The 21,140-nt window shown below is 41.3% G+C and overlaps 1 protein-coding gene across 2 annotated transcripts; it reads left to right on the forward strand.

Annotated features, from left to right (window-relative positions):
- The first annotated feature begins 667 nt into the window (after positions 1-667).
- On the forward strand, positions 668-12,472 carry CDCA7 (cell division cycle associated 7). 2 transcript variants are annotated; one of them, XM_026492540.4, is made up of 10 exons: positions 668-787; positions 3,477-3,602; positions 4,018-4,254; positions 6,967-7,203; positions 7,499-7,576; positions 8,668-8,862; positions 9,411-9,548; positions 10,119-10,268; positions 10,720-10,856; positions 11,211-12,472. In XM_026492540.4, the coding sequence occupies exons 1-10, from the start codon at positions 767-769 to the stop codon at positions 11,239-11,241; spliced, it is 1,350 nt and encodes a 449-aa protein (XP_026348325.1). In that variant the 5' UTR covers positions 668-766; the 3' UTR covers positions 11,242-12,472. The 2 variants fall into 2 exon arrangements, with proteins under 2 accessions (XP_026348325.1, XP_026348324.1); XM_026492539.4 differs by lacking the exon at positions 4,018-4,254.
- The last annotated feature ends 8,668 nt before the right edge of the window (positions 12,473-21,140 follow it).

Raw genomic sequence — 21,140 nt, forward strand, 5'->3', positions numbered from 1 at the left:
GCCTGCATGATCCCGCAGATAAGTCTTAACAAATGGCAGCGCCTTTTTTGTCCTAATTTAAAAACCACAAGTCTTATGTAAAACAACAACGCGGCTTCCCGTGCTTTCTGGCAAGAAACATCAAGATTTAACTCATTTTATTGCTGCAGATAATAACGTGGTTGCCAGATAAGAAGTATCACACTCAGGGACAGTGACTGGACTAATAAAGGGGTGAATTCGTGCTTAATTCTTTGATCTTAACGTTTAATAACGTAAACCGCACGCCGCAATGAAAGTGGTAAGAGCCAAAACCCGCAAGACACTCGAGCTGCTCTCCATTAACCCGCATCTCGACTTTTCCTCTCCCAGCCCGGGAATTCATGCAAATCAGCCTGCCAACCCCGGGGCAATACGAACCTCTTTCGCGCCATTCGCTCAGGACCGTGCAGCAACGTAAAGAGAGTGGTTCTAGAACCCTAAAAGCGCCGCTTTTCAACGGCGGACATTAGGGCATTTCAAGGACGTGGCTTAGAGATCACAATATTTGGGGGGCCGCTTTTTTCCCTGGTGCCGAGACGGTCTCGCGCTTGGGCAAGTGGTTACCACAGCTTGCAGGACCTGCGCCCCAACGCGGGAAAGCCGGCCGGAGCCCCGCCCCTCGGGGCCCGGGTCTGCGCGCCCCGCCCGCCCGCTGCAGCTCCAGCTCCTTCGGCTCATTGGGACCGCGGCGCGCGGTGCTTCGCTCTCTCGTCTCAGAGCGCTGGCCTGGGCGCCCACCGCCAGCATGGACGCTCGCCGCGTGCGGGTGAGCGCTAGGCTGATGAACCCGAGGGGCGGGTGCGGTGGGTTCTGGGCGCGGGCCGACTCCCTCTAACTCCGCGGACGGAGTGCTGCTCATCAACTAGTGGCCGCCCTGGGCGGTGCCCATTTAGGCAAGCCCCAGATTTTATGCATTTCGCGTAATTTGGAGCCCGGGGCCGACCCGGCTGGGCGTGCGCACCCAGCACGCTGGTGGTCGGAGATTTGAGCAGTTTTCAGGTTGGTTGGCAGCGCTGGGGAACCCAAAGCCACGTGCGCCTGAAGTGCACGTGCGCTCGGGGCCGGACAGCGGCTAGAGCGGGTGGGTCCCCCATTGTGTCTGCCGGCCTCAGCCTGGGTAGAGGGGAGCTTTTCGTTCCCTCCTCCCCGGGGGGTTTGCCCTGCCGCCGTGCAGCCCTTTACAGCTTGCAGCTGCGGGCGAGTAGGTGGTTAGCTGCAACAAGACCTGCGCGCACTGGGGGACCCTTTGGACGCGCTCCCCGCGGGATTTTGTGCCTGCCACACCAGCATCCGCTTTCTAACCGCTGAGGATCGGTGGGTTTGAAGTTTAAAGGTCTTGCAAAATGGTCTCTTTAGGACTTGGGTGCGCACATGGGGGGAGGCATCTCTAGTTCTGGGTGGCAATTAAGAGCATTTGAAGGACCTGGTGGTCCAAACTGTTCCCCGACCATTTGCTTGTTTCCCACTTCTCCATCCACCAACCTTATTAACTCGCAGCTGCAGGATGTTGCCCTGAATGGAACGTTACTTTTTACTCTAACGGAAACCGGAACGTAGGGTCTGCCCCGGGAGATGTTAGAAGATGGGGGTTGGGTGGAAAGGAAGAGTGTGACTTGCTTAAAATAAATAGAGTAACACGTGGGGAGGCTGTGGTTCTAGTGCGGGTGGGATGTGGGAGAGGGCGTGTTGGGGGCGTGGTTTCAGAGACACATCTCTTGGGTGTAACCTGGCAGTAGCTTTTAGGTTGGAGAAAGCCTTGTGGAACAGGACTTGGAATGTGACGTACCTGGGTTCAAGTTTGCGCCATCCTGTGACTTGAGTTATCCACTTTACCCCTCACGCCTCAGCTTCCCCATTTGTTAGGTGGGAATAATGATAGCACCTTTGTTGCAAGGCATTAAGCGTAATGTGAAAGCATGCTTAGTGCCGGCACGAAAAAAACACCTAGCAGGTGGTATTTGTTATTACCTGCGTGCCAGAAAAGTTCATCTCAACCATGACCATTTGCCTTTTTCTACGTCTTTTCCTCCACACATGCATTTGCCTGCTAACAACTCTTGGCATGTGCTGACGTGTTAAAGCCTAGCGTATGTTTCCCTGTCAGCTTCCAGTAGACTGCCCCCTTTGAGGCTGTCTTGGGCCTCTGACCGCTTGCAGGTACATTGTTGAGTAAATTGCTGCAGCAATGCCAGGAGCACTCCTGTCGAAGATTGCAGAATTGGGTTCTCCTTCCAGCTGTGTCATCTTAGGCACTCTTCACCTCCCTGGGGCCTTGAATTTTCTTACCTGGAAAATGGGGTGTTTGTGAGAGCCCTTCTAATAGATAGCCCTACCCATTATCCATTTTTCTGCCTTTCTAAAAGGACAAAAGATAGAGTTCTATTTGCAAGAGATTGAAATGAAGTGCAGAGTGTTAGGTGTACAAGGAAGGTCAAGAATGTTCTTTCCACCTGACACCTCACATCTTGGCTTTATTTTGTGGGACCCATAGCAGACCCTACCTTTCAGAGTTTTCAGTGTGAGGAGTCATTTCTGTTGTGTGGCCATGTTTAAGAAAATTAAAACGTAGGAACTAAAAACACTTAAGTCTCATTAAATATTAAGAAATGCCAGAAACTGCTGTCTTTATTTTGAGATAGATGCTGATTGCATTTTCTGATGAACAAAGCCAGGCTGCTCCGTGTTTATGAACAAGTAACCTACAAGTGATTTGTGGCTTACACAAGGTCTTCTAAAAACTTTAACAATTGTGTAGCAAGGGGACTTCAGAAAGAGCTGCATGTCAGGCCAGGCTGGTAGGATGCAGAGGTGGAATCAGGCATTCTACCTGGGTTTGGAGTGCTGTTTGACCTTGTCTCCTTGTATGTTTGTTGACTCGGTTTTTGTAAGGACTTGGGCTGAAATCAATATACCCTCTGGTTAGAGCAGGGCCTGCTTGAAAGCCCGCCATCTTGAAGTAGAGGTTCTACCCACATTTTGTAGTTTGGGAAATTAGCATCACAGTACAAGAGCCCAAAGCTTACATAAAAAAAGACCTCATTAGCTTGATTTTGGCTGAGGGAGAGAAATCACTCTACCATTTTTTACTTTTGAAATTTCCTTTTGGAAGTGCAATCTAATGTTTTTAACAGGTTTTAGGAGGTCAGCATTAAACCCCTTGGGAAATCCCTATCACGCTCAGCTTGGTGGGAAGAGAGGTGGGCAGTAAGGTAGTTCTACAGATGTTTGATTGAACGGATAAATGTCCTTAATATTCCTTCAAAGGGATCCCCTTTTAAGATTTTACCAGGTTTTGAAAATATTTTTGTAGCATTCACAAATCCTCCTTTTACTGTGTAGGGTATAAGAAATAGATATATCTACTCTGTGCTGTTTGAACTACTAAACTCAAAAATGATGTCTTCAGTTAGTGTAGTAAGCGTCCCACTTAATAGTATTGCCATTTTCATTTACAGCAAAAGGATCACGGAGTAAAGAAGAACGTAAAGAAATTTAGATATGTGAAGTTGATTTCCATGGAAACGTCGTCATCCTCTGATGACAGTTGTGACAGCTTTGCTTCTGATAATTTTGCAAACACGGTAAGTGCTGCCTGAGAATAAACAGAATTGAGTCTGCAGTGCCCACAGTGCCCCAAATGCTTTGTGCGTGATTAAAACTGCTTGCTTTTTGCCTGCATTTCTATACAGCCGCTGGAAATTCAGTATGCATTGTAATTTCATTTCACTTTTTGCTGTGGTTCTAGGTAGTAATTGTTGGAGGTAGATTAGCTACTTATTCTATCTTTTTGAAATGTCGCCTATCCTAACATGCCTGATGATTTGCCATAACAACTCAGAAATCATTTGTAAACCTCTGAACCATTTTTCTTTGTAACAAAAGCTGTTCTCTTGTAGTGCACTTGTAAATGTGATTTGCTCTCTGCACGGTTTATGGAAAATTGGTTCTTGAAAAAGGAAAAAAATGCACAACCACATTTATTTATTTATTTTACAGAAACCTAAATTCAGGTCAGATATCAGTGAAGAACTGGCAAATGTTTTTTATGAGGACTCTGATAATGAATCTTTCTGCGGCTTTTCAGAAAGTGAGGTGCAAGATGTGTTAGACCATTGTGGATTTTTACAGAAACCAAGGCCAGATGTCACTAAAGAACTGGCCAGTATTTTTCATGCCGACTCTGACGATGAATCATTTTGCGGTTTCTCAGAGAGTGAGATACAAGATGGAATGGTGAGTTTGAGAACCCATGTCAAGATGTACAGTACATTTACAGGCATGACATACTTGTTTAAATTTATTTTTTTCCTCATAATTTTCATTTTAGTTATGCCAGAAGATTTTGTTGACCTTTTTAATATTTTAAGAGTTATTTTCTTCTTCAAGTCTTGTAACAATTTTTACTAATGTAGTCCTACTTGTAAAGCTTGAACATTTTGTAGGCTCTGAAAGTTTTGGAAACTGGTCAGATAAAATTGGCCAACCTCCAGATTTCTGTTGCCACAAAAATCTAGCCTGATGATCAAAAGCCCACATGTCCTCAAGATTAGCTATATTCATATTTAAGTTCAAGTGCCCAGCCCAGTACTGGCCTGCAGCAGGCCTTTGGTAAATGTTGGTTCCCGTAGTGGATCTAGACCTCATTTGAAAAACCTGTGATAACTCATGTGCAGGAGTTTAAGTGCACATAATGACAGTTAGGGCCCTTCCTGCTTTCACTTGTGCTCCTTGGCTGGCCTTTCTTGTGCACGCTGCCTTACCTTTAACCTCTGTCATTCTGCTCAGACCACTGCTGCTGCTGCACCTTGGTCCCACTCTCCCTGAAAATGGTGTTTAGTTCTGCAGACTGGTTAGCAGGACTGTCTCAGCAAAGGAAACTGTGTTGATTTACAGTCAGGTGCTTGCTTCTCAGCTCAGTGGGTTCTGATGGGGAGCCACTCCCAGGGACCACAGCGATGCTGACATTAAGTGAGAGCATCTGGCCAAGGAGTGTTTATCACTGTCTAACTTTGTGGTAATGAAACGCTGCCTCCAAATCAGTGCAGATTGAAGTTTTTGCAGGGGCTGGTCTGTAAGTCTGCATGTGACCTAAACATTGTCTAGCCTGGGTCATTTCTGGGCAGTGTTTTCATTCTTTGTAGATGCTATTTGTTTCAATTAATAAGATGCCAGTTGATTAAAAGGCTTAAGAACCCATAAAAGTTTGTCATTTTCTCGTCTGATATCAGGCACACTAAAAAGTACACGAAGAATACTAGAAGCTATGCAGATTTAAGAAGTGTTTGGATGTTTAAAAAAAATGGGTGATATATTTTCCTTTCTCAGTTTTTTTTTTTTTTTCAGCCATCACCACAATCAATTTAGAATATTTTCATCAGCTCCCCAAAAAAATCCTGTCCCCATTAGCAGTCACATCTCATCCTTTCCCAGTACCCTCAATCGTCAATGGGCAGCCACCGGTCTGTCTGCTACCATTATAGATTTTCTATTCTGGACACTTCTTTTTTTTTTTTTTTTTTTAAAGATTTTATTTATTTATTTGACAGAGACAGCCAGCGAGAGAGGGAACACAAGCAGGGGGAGTGGGAGAGGAAGAAGCAGGCTCCTCGCGGAGGAGCCTGATGTGGGGCTCGATCCCATAACGCCGGGATCACGCCCTGAGCCGAAGGCAGACGCTTAACCACTGTGCCACCCAGGCGCCCCTATTCTGGACACTTCTTACAATGAAACCGTACACTATGCTGTCTTTTGTGACTGGCTTCTCACACTTGAAGATTTTCAAGGTTCTTTCATGTTGTGGCATGTGCTAGTACGTAATATTTTTATTGCTGTATAATATTTTGTAAATGTACAACATTTTATTTATCCTCTTCATCAGTTGATGGATTTTCGGGTTGTTTGCACCTTTTGGCTATTGTGAATAGCACTGCCATGAACATTCACGTACAAGTTTTTGTGTGGACATAATACTCTTGAGTATATATACCAACGAGTCCTGTAGTAACTCTGGCCTTTTAACGAACTGGCAGGCTGTCTTCAGCTGCACCTTTGTACATTCCTACCAGCAGTGTATGCGGTTCCAGGTTCTCTACATTCTTGCCATACCTGCTATTGATTCAGCTCCACTAGTGGGTAATGAAGCAGTATCTTGTGATTCTGATTTGCTTTTCCCTGATGGCTAATTTTAATATATTTTTAATGATGGAATCCCACTGCATTTTTGGAATCCCAATTTTTTCTTTAATTTTAAATTTACAATAATTAGGTAACTCAGGTAGTCAAATTCATAGAGACAAAGTGGAATGGTGGTTGCCAGAGGCTGGGGGGGAGGAGGGAGTTAGTGTTGAATGGGTACAGAGTTTCAGTTTGGGAAGATGACAAAATTCTGGAGACAGATAGTGGTGATGGTTGTACAACAGTGTGAATGTCCTTCATGCCACTAAACTGTACAGTTAAAAATGGTTAAAATGGTGAATTTCCCTTTTCGCCTATTTGCCGCAAATTTTTTAAAAAGTAGATTAGAGCACTAACGCACTTTCTAATAAAGTTTAATGCCAAACATCGAAACCATGTTTGTGAGAGAACACATATTTGTTTTTATAGGAATTCTAAAAAATAAAGATCTATTTTTGAATTAAAGAGGGAGCTGGGATTTTCACATTTAAAAAATGTGAACCACTTGCCTAAGAGCTGAGAAGGTGGCTTACAACGACGATGTGTCTCAGATAGGCTACAGGAGTTAAATTACCCTGATTATTGTATTTATTTGTAATTCCTGATTTTGTTGCCCGGCACTGTCAATTTAAATTGACAATTAAAGTGTTCAATTAAAATTTATTTGATGTCAGTGTCTTTTGTTCACAAAAGGGATTTTGTAGTCATACTGGTGCAGCCTGTGGGACAGTCAACAAGTCATTAATGACTCCATTGTTCCTGATTAACTAGAGACTGCAATCAGACCACACTGGCTATAGGACCCGCAGCCAGTGCCGACGGTCTGGACCCCTCCGGGTGGCCATGAAGTTTCCAACTCAAAACACCAGGGGAGCCGCCAACAAAAGAGCAGTGCCCCCCCAGCCCCCTGAGAATTCTGTGACCAATTCCAGTTCTGATTCAGAAGATGAAAATGGAATGAATTTTTTGGAGAAAAGAGCTTTAAATATAAAGCAAAACAAAGCAATGGTAGGTATCTGACTTTGTGCTAACACTGACCTTTCCCGTCCTTTCTCTGAGCTGCTTGTTGCTTTTATCTGTGTCCTAAGAATTATTTTCAGTGTACCTGTGAAGTCTTCACAGTACGTGCTTTAAAATGTGCTGCTTTTCCTAAATTAACTTCTCTTTTTTAATCTATTAAAGTCTTGGTAAATGTATAAATGAAATCAGAAACTCAAGATGTGCTGCTGTAATTTCCAGAAGTTGCTTTTTTTCAGCAGTTATTCTAAACTAATGGTTTGTGTTGAATTTCCTCCCTTTTTAGCTTGCAAAACTAATGTCAGAATTAGAAAGCTTCCCTGGCTCATTCCCTGGAAGGCGTTCCCTACCAGGCCCCAGTACAGTAAGTGCAAATCCTTGTTTATATTGTAGTATTTTGGACAGGTCTAAGATAGATATTTTTTTTATTTTAAGATTTTATTTGAGAGAGTGTGCACATGCGTGCGCAAGGGTGGGAGGAGGGGCAGAGGGAGAGGGAGAAGCATACTTGGGTTGCGCGGGGAACTCAATGCTGGGCTTGATCCCAGGACCACACGGTTAGGACTAACCGAAGGCAGACGCTTAATGGACTGAGCCACTGAGACGCCCCTAGATTTGTTATTTTAAAATCCAGTTTCCTTATTTTTGTTTAGTCGTACAGACAAAGAAGTAGAGAAAACCTTCTAACAGATTTCTGGGACCTTTTCTCTGCTTGCTAGGGCAGGTGTGATCTCTCCAAGCCATGCTTCTGCAGTGCTTAAACCCCTTTTGATTGGCTGTTTTCTCTCCTTCCCAACTAAACTAAGCCTCTCAAGGGCAGGGAGTAAAGATTGAGTTTTTTTTTTCCTGTATCCCCAGCATTAGGATATTCCTTCTACATGGTAGATGAGTAATAACAGAGGTTTTTAATAACCGAGAATGAGAGGGAAAAAAAGGAAAAAACAATTTCTTAACCAAATTATGGCCTAATACATGTGATTATCTTCTAAGGAACTAAGCTGGTATGACTAAAGGGGATTTGGTGTGTCTGCTGTGGCACAAAAGGAAAGACTTCTTTCCCCACCTCTTCCTGGGAAGAAAAGGAAGAGGCAAATGGAACAGAAGGAAAACCATAGATACATTCCTCTCATGTAGAAATAGTGTGTTTCAGGGCTTAAGAGATGTTGTAGAAAGATTTTTTTTTTTTTTTTTTTTTTTTTTTTTTTGAGAACAAGATCTGTTCTTAAGTGGAAGAATGAAAGGATCATCTCAGTGTGAGAGAAATGGCTTTGTGTTAGAAAAGCAGAATTACAACAACAAACATTTTGGGGCTCACTTTCCATGCATTATGGAAACGACAAGGGATTAGGAAATGGAGCTCTCCTTTTACTTAAACAAAAACGTACTTAAGGAGAAGGTGCCACTTCTCTTCATTCTGGAATAAATGGGTTCCATCGCATGTGTTTTGTTTGGCAGTCAAAGACACCCCGAAGGCGTACATTCCCAGGTGTTGCTTCCAGGAGAAACCCTGAACGAAGAGCTCGTCCTCTTACCAGGTCAAGGTCCCGGATCCTTGGGTCCCCTAGTGCTCTACCCACAGAGGAGGAGGAGGAAGAGGAGGATAAGTACATGCTGGTGAGAAAGAGGAAGACCATGGACAACTACATGAATGTGAGTTCTCCACATTTGTGCTTGCTCTTCCGTTTGTCATCTTCTGTAGGCCCAGTATCCAATACAGGGACCCACAGGGCCTCAACACTAGATGACCCATAATAAACCTTCTCATATCATTCGGAATTGTTAATGTCAATGTCCTATAAACTTATTTGATGTGTTTTGTTAGCAGGTGAGAAGGTCAAAGCTTGCTTGCTTTTTTTTTTTTTTTTTTAAGATTTTAAGTAATTTCTGCATCCAACATGGGGCTCAAACTTAACCCCAAGATGAAGAGTCCCACGCTCTACCGAATGAGCCACCCAGAGCGCCCCCCCAAACCTTTTATTTAAGTGGCCAAAGCTTACTTCAGCTTTTCTTAATGTAGGAGTCATTTCCATGATGATGTCCCATTATCTTTAGAAAACTTAACAACTTGCCCCTTCTCCATAAGCTCTAAGAAAGATTTCTAGGTTGAATTCTTTGTGAAGAAATTACAAATCATGTATCTGGAATTCAGAGCTGGGGAGAGCTGGTAAGAGCACCGTTCCATGATTTTTGTCATGCAGGAAGATGACATGCCCAGAAGTCGTCGCACTGGATCCATGACCCTTCCGCATATAATTCGCCCTGTGGAAGAAATTACAGAGGAAGAGCTGGAGAACATTTGCAACAACTCTCGAGAGAAGATCTATAACCGTTCATTGGTACACATCTCTAGAAGTTGTATCCGTGAACATGAACATCTGTGAGAGAAAGGATAGCTTCTATCCTTAGAGTTTTGCTAATGTTAAAAGTCTTAGGATATGGGATATGTACCTGTGTATTTTTTTCATATAAGGAGAGTTTTTTAGCATCCTTGGGATACACATCTGAGTCTGCAGTAGTAGTATTTGCTTAGTAAGCCTTTCGTAGCATTTGATCTCTTTTAATTTAGAAATTGATTCAGCATATATTTACTGTGCGTATGTTTACATACACAGGTGCTGGGATATAGGGGTGTGCTAAAAATAAAGATTTGGGTACTTTTTTTGCATAAGATGTTTCTTGCAGAAAACTACTTTTCATAATATTAGCTGTTGCATCTGCCAATTGAATGAAATCACCATGCTTGATTTATTTTTCATGCCCTTGGCATATACATGTGTATGTAGATTTGACATAGGATTGAAAGACAAATTGTGAGATACTATCTACAAAGGACGTTCTTTATGCTACTTTTCTATACAAAAAGCGGTGTTTTGTACTGTTTTTCCTTCTTCTTTGCGTATTTGTAGGGATCTACTTGCCATCAATGCCGCCAGAAAACTATTGATACCAAAACAAACTGCAGAAACCCAGAGTGCTGGGGTGTTCGAGGCCAGTTCTGTGGTCCCTGCCTTCGAAACCGTTACGGTGAAGAAGTCAAGGATGCTCTGCTGGATCCAGTAGGTAGCCTTGAAGGGTGGTCTTGTGGGCTTGAAGGTCAGCCATGAGTTGAAAGGACCAGAAAGGGTAACAGTAAACGAATCAAGTCCTTATCATTGTGGGGAGTGCATTTCAGGGGAGGCTGATAAATTCATAGTATTGGTGCTAGGTAAGTATGAGCCCCAGCCCCCCCCCCCCTCCCCGAGTGCTTGGTTGGGACCAGGCCATTCAGGGGAAGTTGACTCTACTACCCCTGCTAGTTGCTGTGTAACCTCTGCTGCATTTTGTAAGAAAACAGCAGGAGGGCTAGTGGAAGTTAATCATATTGAGCTTTTACTCTTACTTGAAGAAAAAAAAAAAGATAAAAATGCAATTGATGATACTTACCTTAGAGGTTAAGCAGGAATAGATAAGTAAGGGGAGGAGAGTACGATTTGATTTCAAATCTGCCTTTTCACAATTCTCCTTCAGAACTGGCATTGCCCGCCTTGCCGCAGGATCTGCAACTGCAGTTTCTGCCGGCAGCGAGATGGGCGGTGTGCGACTGGGGTCCTTGTGTATTTAGCCAAATACCATGGCTTTGGGAACGTGCATGCTTACTTGAAAAGGTAAATGGCTGATTTTTCTCTCTTCCACACCCAAATCTTACATTCATGTATGTGTCTTAATAAAAAGATGACAGAAGTGAAAAGAGCGGTTGTCTCCTGGTGGTGAGGACTGCAGGTTTGACTGGAAAGGGGCACTTCAGGAGCCTTTTCGATTGTTGGAAATATTTTCTATCCTTATGTGGGTGGTGGTGACGTGTGTGAGTGCATAAAAATTCCAGTTGTATGCCTCAGATGTGTGCACTTAAATGTATACACTTTAACTCAATGAAAACATTTTGAAAACTGGATTAGGCTTTCCAAAGAAAATTCTTAGGTTGAAAACCATATCTTGACCTGTTCCCTTCTCTCTTTCAGTCTGAAACAGGAATTCGAAATGCAAGCATAGCATTTGGAAGATCTGTTCGTCTTCCACTGCGCAAGTCTTCCTAAAGTTTTTGGTTTTGTCACATGATTGAAACCCGAGTTAAGAATTTTGATCAGTTTTATAGGAAAGGCAAATCAAGTTATTTAGACACGTGTTTCTGAGCATCACAGAGGTATATCGCTAGCTATACTTCGCCCTCCTGCAGTTTGTCCTTTGCTTTCCCCACCCCCACACCCCATACGAGCCCCCTCTATTTCCAGTGGTTCTCTCCCACCATTTTGTTTCTGAACTCTTTAAATGGCAATTTTAGGAAAGCATGTTTGATTTAATTGGAGTTGAAATAACCCTGGAATCCACCCATAAAACCAAGCACTTAGAAACACAGTAGTAATGTTAACTACATCTATTGAATTCCAGAGAACAGCCCTCTAACTTGTTCACAAGAAAGGAGTATAATAATTTAAGATTTAGCGTTCATACTGGTTCATGTTTTTTAACAGAATCAAGGCACACAAGTCTTAAAACCATGTGGAAAAATTGGGTAATTGTTGGAAAGAGGAGTATATTACTTTGGGTGCCCCTCATGAGAATATTCCATGACTGTGCTTATTTTACAAGTTGTCCTGGTTGAGACTTAGTTGCTGCTGCTTTCTTCCACTACAAGGTTAAGTGATGCATCTGGCTCTCTCAGTCACTGCCCACAGGTCCAAGGGCAGTGCTATATTCAAAGCCATTGTAGAAAAGACACCCCAGGGAGTTAAGATGGTGAGGCTTCAGGAATAGGCTGACTTGAATTCATGCTGTAACACTTCAGTGTAATTATAGTTAGCCAAGTTTATTTTGGTTTGTATGTAAGGTGTTTCAAATTAATTCCCAATCATTTCGGATGGAAAATTAATAGTAATACTACTCTACTACTAGTCTTTGCGGTGTTTGCTTTCTTGAAGTTAAAACTAGGCACAGGGTTCTTGTTCAGGTTTTAAGCACTTTTATAACAATGAGAAGTGCCTTTTTAGAATTGGGTGACTTTGAACGGTTTGTTAACTTGCCATCTCTGCCCTTTTAGTTTCTGGGCAGATTTCATGTGTTGTGCCCCATCCCCCTCTCCTTTTGCATTAATCAAATCGTTTTGTAGAGATGGAATCTTAAGTGTTTTGTGTGTCCATTTTCTTTGCATGTGCAGCCTTTTGCTGGGCCTGTTCAGTGTTTGATGCCTAATTGGATATTGAATCAATAAATGTAAATAGAGCTTTTGATCTGTAATGCTTTTATACAAAGTTTTTTATTTTAATAATAAAACATTTTACTTTAGCTTGTCTTATTTTTTTTAATTCTTTAATACTCATTCTTACTGAACTGAATCCTAATTTTTTCCCTCATACTTAAACAAAAGATTGTTTCTACCTTTTGACTTAAGTTTCTGAAGGTCAAGGGCCAGCTCTTTTGAACAGGACCTAGCTTGGTGATAAAACCAGCCAGTAGCTGTGATGAGAAAAATCAGCTGAGACAGCTACATCCCAAGATAGAAAATAATACAAGCTCATGAAGTTTTACAATATTGTTTTCCTTCACCATTTGCCAACCCAAGAACTAACGGTGATTTCACAATACCTAGCTTGATTTTATCAGCCATTTGAATATTTAAGGCGTGCTGTACCTTGAGGCCTGTTCCAGGACAGAAAAGATGGCATGGTCTAAAAGTTCTCATAACCATGGTTGGCCAACTTCAGCCTGTGGGCCAGATGGTACCGTAGCCTATGTAAATATGGCACTTGCACTAAGTACTATGTTTTTAGAAGGTTGTAAAAGCATGTGGCACTATGGTCCACAAAGCTTAAAATGTTTTTACAATCTGGCATTTAACTGTAGGTTTGCTGGCTTAGCTCTAGACTTAATTCAGAAATCATGTTCACTCCCACATACTCGGGGAAAACAAGCCATTTGAAAAGTTACACAACTGGTATTCTAGATAGATGCGAAAGAAATGGGTATTTCTTCTAACAAACTTGGGAATCTTAATCCAAATTCTAATCTGACCCTTTTTTAGGGAGGTAATTGGGAAGGTTAAATTTTTGGGAGTTTGTAATATTGGCACTAGGGAACATTGTTGGTGTTACCATGTTTTAATATGAAGTGGAATTAATGTGGTTTTCCATCCAAAACTAGTGACACCTTTAAAGGATTGACAGTCTAGTGGAGGAACTACAAGTTCTGAGTAGGAATGAAGAGAGGAAAAGACATGCTCTCAGTATCAGGTGTTTTATAGCACTGATGCGCCCATGGGTTTTATAATGGCTCCCATCTTAAAAAAAGAAACTCATCAGTTGCGCAGTCTCAGCCTTGCCTGGAAGCCCCAAACTTTCTCCCACACACCATCCTTACAGTTGAGAGAACTAAGGTTTTAAGAGAAGTCTGTGCCTTTATTGGCCGACCGGGTCACTTACAGAGGGATGAAGTGGAAAGGGTGGGTGGTCCCGATGCCAGGCCAGGCGAGCTTCACTGGCTTGCAGGTAATGGAGAACTCCCCCAGGTGGTGGCCAATCACCTCCGGCTTGATAGCCACCTGGTTGGAGGTATTGCGGTTGTAGGCACCACCCAGCTGCACGCCATCCCGGCCAGACAGGAGCACCCTAGCCTCCTGGCGCCGCTACGTGGGCGGTGCCTCTTGCCTCGCGCAGGCGCCTCAGCTTTGCGTGCCGCTCCCTCCAGAGGTCCGCGTGCCCCCCCCCCCCGGGGGCCACCCAGCCACAGCGCCCCTGAGGGCGTGCATGAGCTGCTCGAGGGACTAGTTCAAAGCCGGGTCCTTGAGCAGGTGAATGAGCTGCTTGAGATACAAGTCCAGAAGCCAGTCAAGGCCCCCGCGACAGTAGGAGATGTTGAGGAGGCCCGGCGCTGCTTCTGCTGCACCTCCGCCATCTTGTTGGCTCTTCGGAAGAAGTGAGAGAACTCAAGGTTTTGCTAAGTTTTTTGTTTTTTTTAAAGATTTTATTTATTTATTTGACAAAGAGCGACAGAAAGCACAAGCAGGGGGAGCGGCAGAGGGAAAAGCAGGCTCACCACTGAGGAAGGAGCCCGGTGGAGGACTCTAACCCGGCACTCCGCGATCGCCACCTGACCCGAAGGTAGGCGCCTAACCAAGTCACCCAGGCGCCCCAGAGAGAACTCAAGTTTCGACAATTAGGTGTGAAGAGTAGTTTACAGCATTTATGTTCCAGGAATAGTCTTTGCGTTTGTCTCTTCAGCCTGGGTTCCCCAGGTAGAGAGGCTGCCCACCTTCCTCTTCGCCGACGGAATAGAGACTGTAATAGCCTTCAGTAGTTTAATAACGAGGAGGGCAAAGGCAGTAGGGGGTGCTGCACGAGGGGCATATTTGTGTTTTATTTTGCTTTCAGAAGAAGTGAGAGGGAGCTCCTGATGGCTCAAGGTTATTTGCACACCAGGGAAATGGAGTAAGAGTTCAGTGCTTTGAAGCGTGGCTGCAGAGTATTAGGTTCTGAGAGGAAAGTGACAGCAAGTCCTAAGGGGAATAAAAGGTGAGCAAATGTTATTTTATCTTAATGTTAACCACACATTTGTGGAGTAGTGTCTTAAGGTTGAGGAGGTATATCCAGAGAAGTTGAGAAAAATGCCCAATGCCACATAGGTAAAATGTCAGAGCTAGAGGGTTGTCCAGGGAGGAGGCCTTCGTCTTTTTTTTTTTAAACCAAGCTGAGCTTACCTGCCTTAGAAAAAAGCAGAAGGAGGTGTTAATCGGGTTCTGTCAGTGAGAACAAGAGCGTACTGGGTGCTGAGGTGGCTTTTGCAGAATCTGTTGAACACGGGGACAGGAGGTCTGGGAGGGGGCTGAGAGCTTCTGTGGTCAGGGATAGTGGGAAACCTGGGTATTGGATCATCCAGCAGGGATGTTGGCAACCCCTGAGGCTCTTAACTGCAGGGCATTAACGTTCTGTGGGTAGAAGCCACCTTTTATGTAATTACAACGTTCAGGGAGGCCGGAGATAAGAGGGGAGAAGAACTTCCAAAGAAGGTGTTGCTGAGACAATGGAAGATGCACTAAAGCTTGGAGTGGCAGCAGGAAGCTGGAGAATCTGCTTAGGGATGGTGTAAGAAATGGACTCTTGGTTGCAGAGAAACGGCACATGCTAATGGATGGAAGCCTCCATCCATTATAATATCCAGGTGATGACTTGTTTGAAAGAGCAAGAAACAAAAGAGACACCATTTAAGGCTAAAAGCCACTAACATTTTGGTTTTTTCATATCCCTTGCATTTTGTTTTATAGGGTAGTATTTATACTACATGTACAACTTTTTTAGCATTAAGGATGTCAAAACATTTTAAATGGCTACCCAGTATTTGTTTATATGGATGGTACATATTTTACTTAAATAGCTTCCAATCTCGGGGTGTCTGAATTATTAATAATCTTTTGCTATGGTGAGTGACGCTATAGTTAGTATTGTTATGGCTAAAGCTTGAGTTAAAATAGAGTTCTAGAAAGTAAAGTAGCCCTTAATTACAGAGATGAAGGAAGGCAGTAGATTAGGAATTTTGGAGGGGGGGGCTATTCTGTAGACCTCAGCTGGTAAACTTGGGTGCAGCCCACGAATGGGAGGAGGTGAGCTACTTGATTAGACATCAAAGTAAGAGGCATGGTTCACTATAGGTGAACTCAACATGTAGGATTGCAGAAGTGCATAGCTGGCCAAATAAGAAACAAATGTTTTATGTAATCCTGTGCCTTGAATTTAAGGAAGTTTATTGGAAGTGTTCACATGAAAGTACCTGCTAGTCATGTGTGATTGCAGCAGTGCTCAATGCAACCTTATAAATATTTGCCAGAGGAAGAAAACCAGAGTTGGTTGAGCACTTCCTAGGTGCAAGGCACAGTGCTCAATATGGTATGTTTGTTAGCTTTTCATAGCAGGTGTTTTAGAGATGAGGAGACTCAGCAAGGTTAAGTAACTTCTGAAGACTCAAGAGCCCATGCTCCTTCCCCTAGCCTAAGAAAGGAGGTACTAGATCTAACACTTCTAAGGACTTCTGATAGACCTGTCTGCATACCTTGGTCATAACATGTAATACCTGCCACCTATACTTATGTGTTTTAGTTTCTCCTGTTGTAAGACCATGAAGCTCTTGAGAGCAAGACCATCTTTGATCCAAATCCCCTTAACATGTAGCAGGTACTCAATAAATGTTTTTAAAATATTTATCAAAGGATGAGTTGAGTGTCCCAGGCAGGAGAAGTAAAGTTACGGTGGAGGAGAAATAATGAGTAGATCCCAGCATTGAAAGCATAACCTTTTTTATGATACAAAGCTTAGCTTGCTATGAAGCTGCCATGGTCAATTCATTTAAATTTATGTATTTCTAATGTATTTTCTATGGGAGAATATAATTTACTTCATCATACTAACTTTGAAAGAATACCTCTATTCTAGTGAGTGAAGTATTTGTATTATTGAGCTACAAATAAGCTACTAATTGAGCTACAAAGAAATAATTTTATTTTTAAGTAATCTACACGGAACATAAGGGCTCGAACTCACAACCTGGAGATCAAGAGTCGCCTGCTCTATCAACGGAACCAAATCGACACCCCTAAATAAATAATTTTAGATACAGTAGCTCTTAAATGTTACCATGTGTTGGGGGAAAACTTTTGGTGGCAAAAATTGAGTGCATGGAACTTTTTTTTAAATAGAAAAGAGAGAGGTCCACTCCATGTGCCCATCACTAACTTCAGCAGTGATGAACTATGGTCCACCCTGTTTCAACTGTATTTCTTTACTCCTCCTAACCCACTGAATTCTTTTCTTCTTCTTTTTTTTTTTAGATTTATTTATTTTAGAGAGAGCGCACATGCATGAAAGGTGAGCGGGGCAGAGGTAGAGGGAGAGAATCTCAAGGAGACTCCCCACTGAGCTTGGAGCCCAACATGGGGTTTAATCCCAGGACTCTGAGATCATAACCTGAGCCGAAATCAGGAGTCCAACTCTCAGCCAATTGAGCCATCCAGGTCCCCCGCACCCCTGCCCCCGCCAGAAGAGCATGCAGCACTTGATCTCAGCATCATGAGTTTGAGCCCCACATTGGGTGTAGAGATTACTTAAATAAAAATAAAACTTAAAAAGAAAAAATAAAATACCAGACATTATATGTAATTCATACAGACTTCAGTATTTCTAAAAGATAATGATTCTTTTTAAAAAATATATAATCAAAATATCATTGTTAAACCTGTATAAAATTAACCAGAGTTTCTAAATATCAAAAATGGAGGAGTGCTTGGGTGGCTCAGTCAGTTAAGCTTCTGACTCTTGATCTCAGCTCAGGTCTCGATCTCAGGGTTGTGAGTTCAAACCCCACACTGGGCTTATAAAATAAAAATAAATACATGTCAAATATGGATAGTTCAAATTTTCACTATCCTACGGTCCTCGCCCTTTTTATATAGTTGTTTTAATTTGAATTCAGGAGTCTTAACTCTTATTTATCTATTTAAAGTCTCTTTTAATTTATAGGTTTCCTCTCCCTTTATCCTCTTTACAGTTTGTTTAAAAAAAGTTAATTTTCCTATGGAATTTTCCACATTTTACTAATTGACCCCATGGTCTCATTTAACGTGTTCCTCTGTCTTCTTTGTTAGATCCAGAAACTTGATCTGATTCTGATGCAACCATACTTTATAGCTAATGTTATGTACTAACATTAGAAGACTCTTACTATCCTGTTTTCCCCCTTTTTGTATTGTTAATAGCCACTGATGAACATTTCCTGTAAATTCTCTCTTTCCTTCTTCATTTATCCACTGGAAATGTTCCCTCATGGATGATTTAATTATCCGAGGTAGAGTTTGTACAGAAAAAGCATATTAAGGACTTGATTTTTTTTTTTTTTTAGCCAGTTTTTAGAATAAAAAATTAGGTTTCTGGTATCCTTCAATGGTGCCTATGAAGGTTTTGGGGGGGTTTTGTTGTTGTTTGTTTGTTCATTTTTAAGTATCATATGACCTCCTGAATTTTTCAAATATTTGGTGTGTTTCAATCCATTGTGTTACTGTTCTTATTGATGCCCAATTTTGGCCCGGTGGGAGCCTCTTCAGGTAGACTTCTCAATCCTTCTGATATGACCCCAGTGCTTTTTTGGTAGTTTCTTTTGTTTTCTGGTAAGACAAAATGTTCCAGGCTTACCTTACATATTTTTGCCCCAAATATAGAATCAATCATTTCTCCAAAGTGTTTTGTTTTCAAAACACATTTCTTTCATGTGTATCTACTATTTATCTGTATATTATACATACACATATATACACTATTATATAAATGTGCTTATATATAAGCAATTATATACTTTAGTATTTATGTATTTATTAGTAATATATTAGTAATATCACTATGTATATACATCTATATGGTTTCAGAATAATACCAATATTATTACTAAAATATAAATCATTTACTGAGAACAGTTTAATATTTTTTGGTTTGGTCCTCAGTGTAAGTCCTTTGGTACAAATTACTGTTTTAAAAATGTTTTAAAAATCATTTTGAACACTTCCTCTTTATGTGGTTAAGCTACAAACTTAATACATTGTTAGGTCCATTTGTTTTATTTTGCTTTTGATTTTAAAGACTGCTTTTTAAAAATTTAAGATTTAATTTAGTTTTATAATGATGTAAAACAGTTACATATTTTCAGAGTCAAGCTTACAAAATAAGATGTTTTTAGAAAAACTAGATGATATTTCTATCCTTTCACCCTGATCCTCTCTCCCTCTATAGGTAAACATTTATAAAATTTTATGATTTTGATTTTCAAAAATATAAGCAAGTATGTGTAAATATTTGTAGCCTCCTCTTGCCATATCAGATAAATGGCACATATTACTCACTACGTACTTTTTTCTATCTTGCCTCTTTTATTTAACTATATGTATAGGAGGGAGAAACATTAATTTTATTAAACATAGAATATTATATAAAGAATTCTGAAATATACTCACATATATGAACATTGAACTAAGCTTTAAAGTTTCAGGCAAAAAGATGTGGAGGAGAGTGGTTTTCTCTCCTACTCAGACACCCAAGGACAAACTGTTCTATAAGCTTATGCTAGGAAGTCAGTTTCTCTTTTCTTGCATGCTTAGTAGGCAAGCCATTTCAGCAGGAACGAGTGTTTCAGTTTTCCCTTATTTTTATTTGATTACATGTTCTTAAATAAGCTGAGCCTCAAGTTTGTCTTTTAAATTGAATAGCTGTAAATGTTTCTCACTTCTTGAAGACGACCATACAGTATGGCTTTTAAAAAGGTAATAATCACCGCTGGAGCTTGCCTGAATTTCCAAGACGTGACCATTTTGAGTATCCTAGTGCTTCAGGAGGAAAAATATGTAAATAAAATTCCTTTATGCAAATGTTTCCTGCAATTCTCATTGCCATCCAAATTCTTGTAAATCATGATAAACAGATGCTACTGAACTAAATGACTAAGTAAAATTATGGAGATAGATTCTATTTATCTTATTTTTCAGTGTTGGGGAGGGAGAGAAGGATATTAACTAAATTTTATCTGTCTGCATGATGATTAGGGCAGACACCAAGAACTCTATTAATTGAGTTCAGCAAGGCGATATGTGGTACTCTTCAGAATTGGAGAGCTGCCCTTGGTAAGGGAGAGGTTCTATTGCAACTTAGTTTGCTTTATCAGAGAACTGTGTTTTGGAAACAATTCAATATCAAACTTGCTGGGTCTTTGCCTACTGTTTAAATTTATGTTACTTTTTTTTCTTAAAAAAATTGAACTAAAATTCACTTAACATAAGATTTACCGTTTTAACTATTTAAGAATGTGCAATTTGGTAATTTCCAGTACATTCACAGTGTCCTGCAACCATTGCCACTATGTAACTCCAGAACATTTTCATCAATCTCAGAAGAAACTGGATACTCATTAAGCAGTCACTCCCCTTTTTCTCTCCCCACCCCCCCAGCCCATGGCACCCATTTGCTTTCTGTGTTTATGGATTTGCCTGTTCTGGACATCTGGGAACATACAATATGTGGCTTTTTGTGTCAGGCTTCTTTCACTTAGCATAATGTTTGCAAGATTCATCTTATAGTAGGTATCAGTACTACAGTCTTTTTTTTTTTCATTTTTTATTATTTTTTTATAATAATATTTTTTTATTATATTATGTTAGTCACCATACAGTACATCCCTGGTTTTTGATGTAAAGTTCGATGATTCATTAGTTGCGTATAACACCCAGTGCACCATGCAATACGTGCCCTCCTTACTACCCATCACCAGCCTATCCCATTCCCACCCCTCCCCTCTAAAGCCCTCAGTTTGTTTCTCAGAGTCCATAGTCTCTCATGCTTCATTCCCCCTTCTGATTACCCCCCCTTTCTTTATCCCTTTCTTCTCCTACCGATCTTCCTAGTTCTTATGTTCCATAGATGAGAGAAACCATATGATAATTGTCTTTCTCTGCTTGACTTATTTCACTTAGCATTATCTCCTCCAGTGCCGTCCATGTCAAAAAGAACGATTTCTCAACATTTGCTGCAACATGGACAGTACTTCAGTCCTTTTTATGGTCAGATAATACTACATCGTATGGATATATCACAATTTATTCATTTGTCAGTTGATGGATATTTTGGTTGTTTTCACCTTTTGGCTGTTGTGAAAAGTGCTGTTATAAACATTTGTTTACAAGATTTTATTTGAGCACCTGATTTCAGTTCTCTTGGGTATATACCTAAGAGTGAAATTGCTGGGTCATATAATAACTATTTTTAATTGTTTGAGTAACTGCCAGACTGTCTTTTCAGATGCTTGATTTTGTTCTTTGATGGCCAGAAGTTTTCATTTTAATAGAGTCCAGTTTACCTAGTTTTGCTTTTGGTGTT

The sequence above is a fragment of the Ursus arctos genome, unplaced genomic scaffold (assembly GCF_023065955.2).
Source record: "Ursus arctos isolate Adak ecotype North America unplaced genomic scaffold, UrsArc2.0 scaffold_1, whole genome shotgun sequence".
In the NCBI taxonomy this organism is placed as follows: domain Eukaryota; kingdom Metazoa; phylum Chordata; class Mammalia; order Carnivora; family Ursidae; genus Ursus; species Ursus arctos.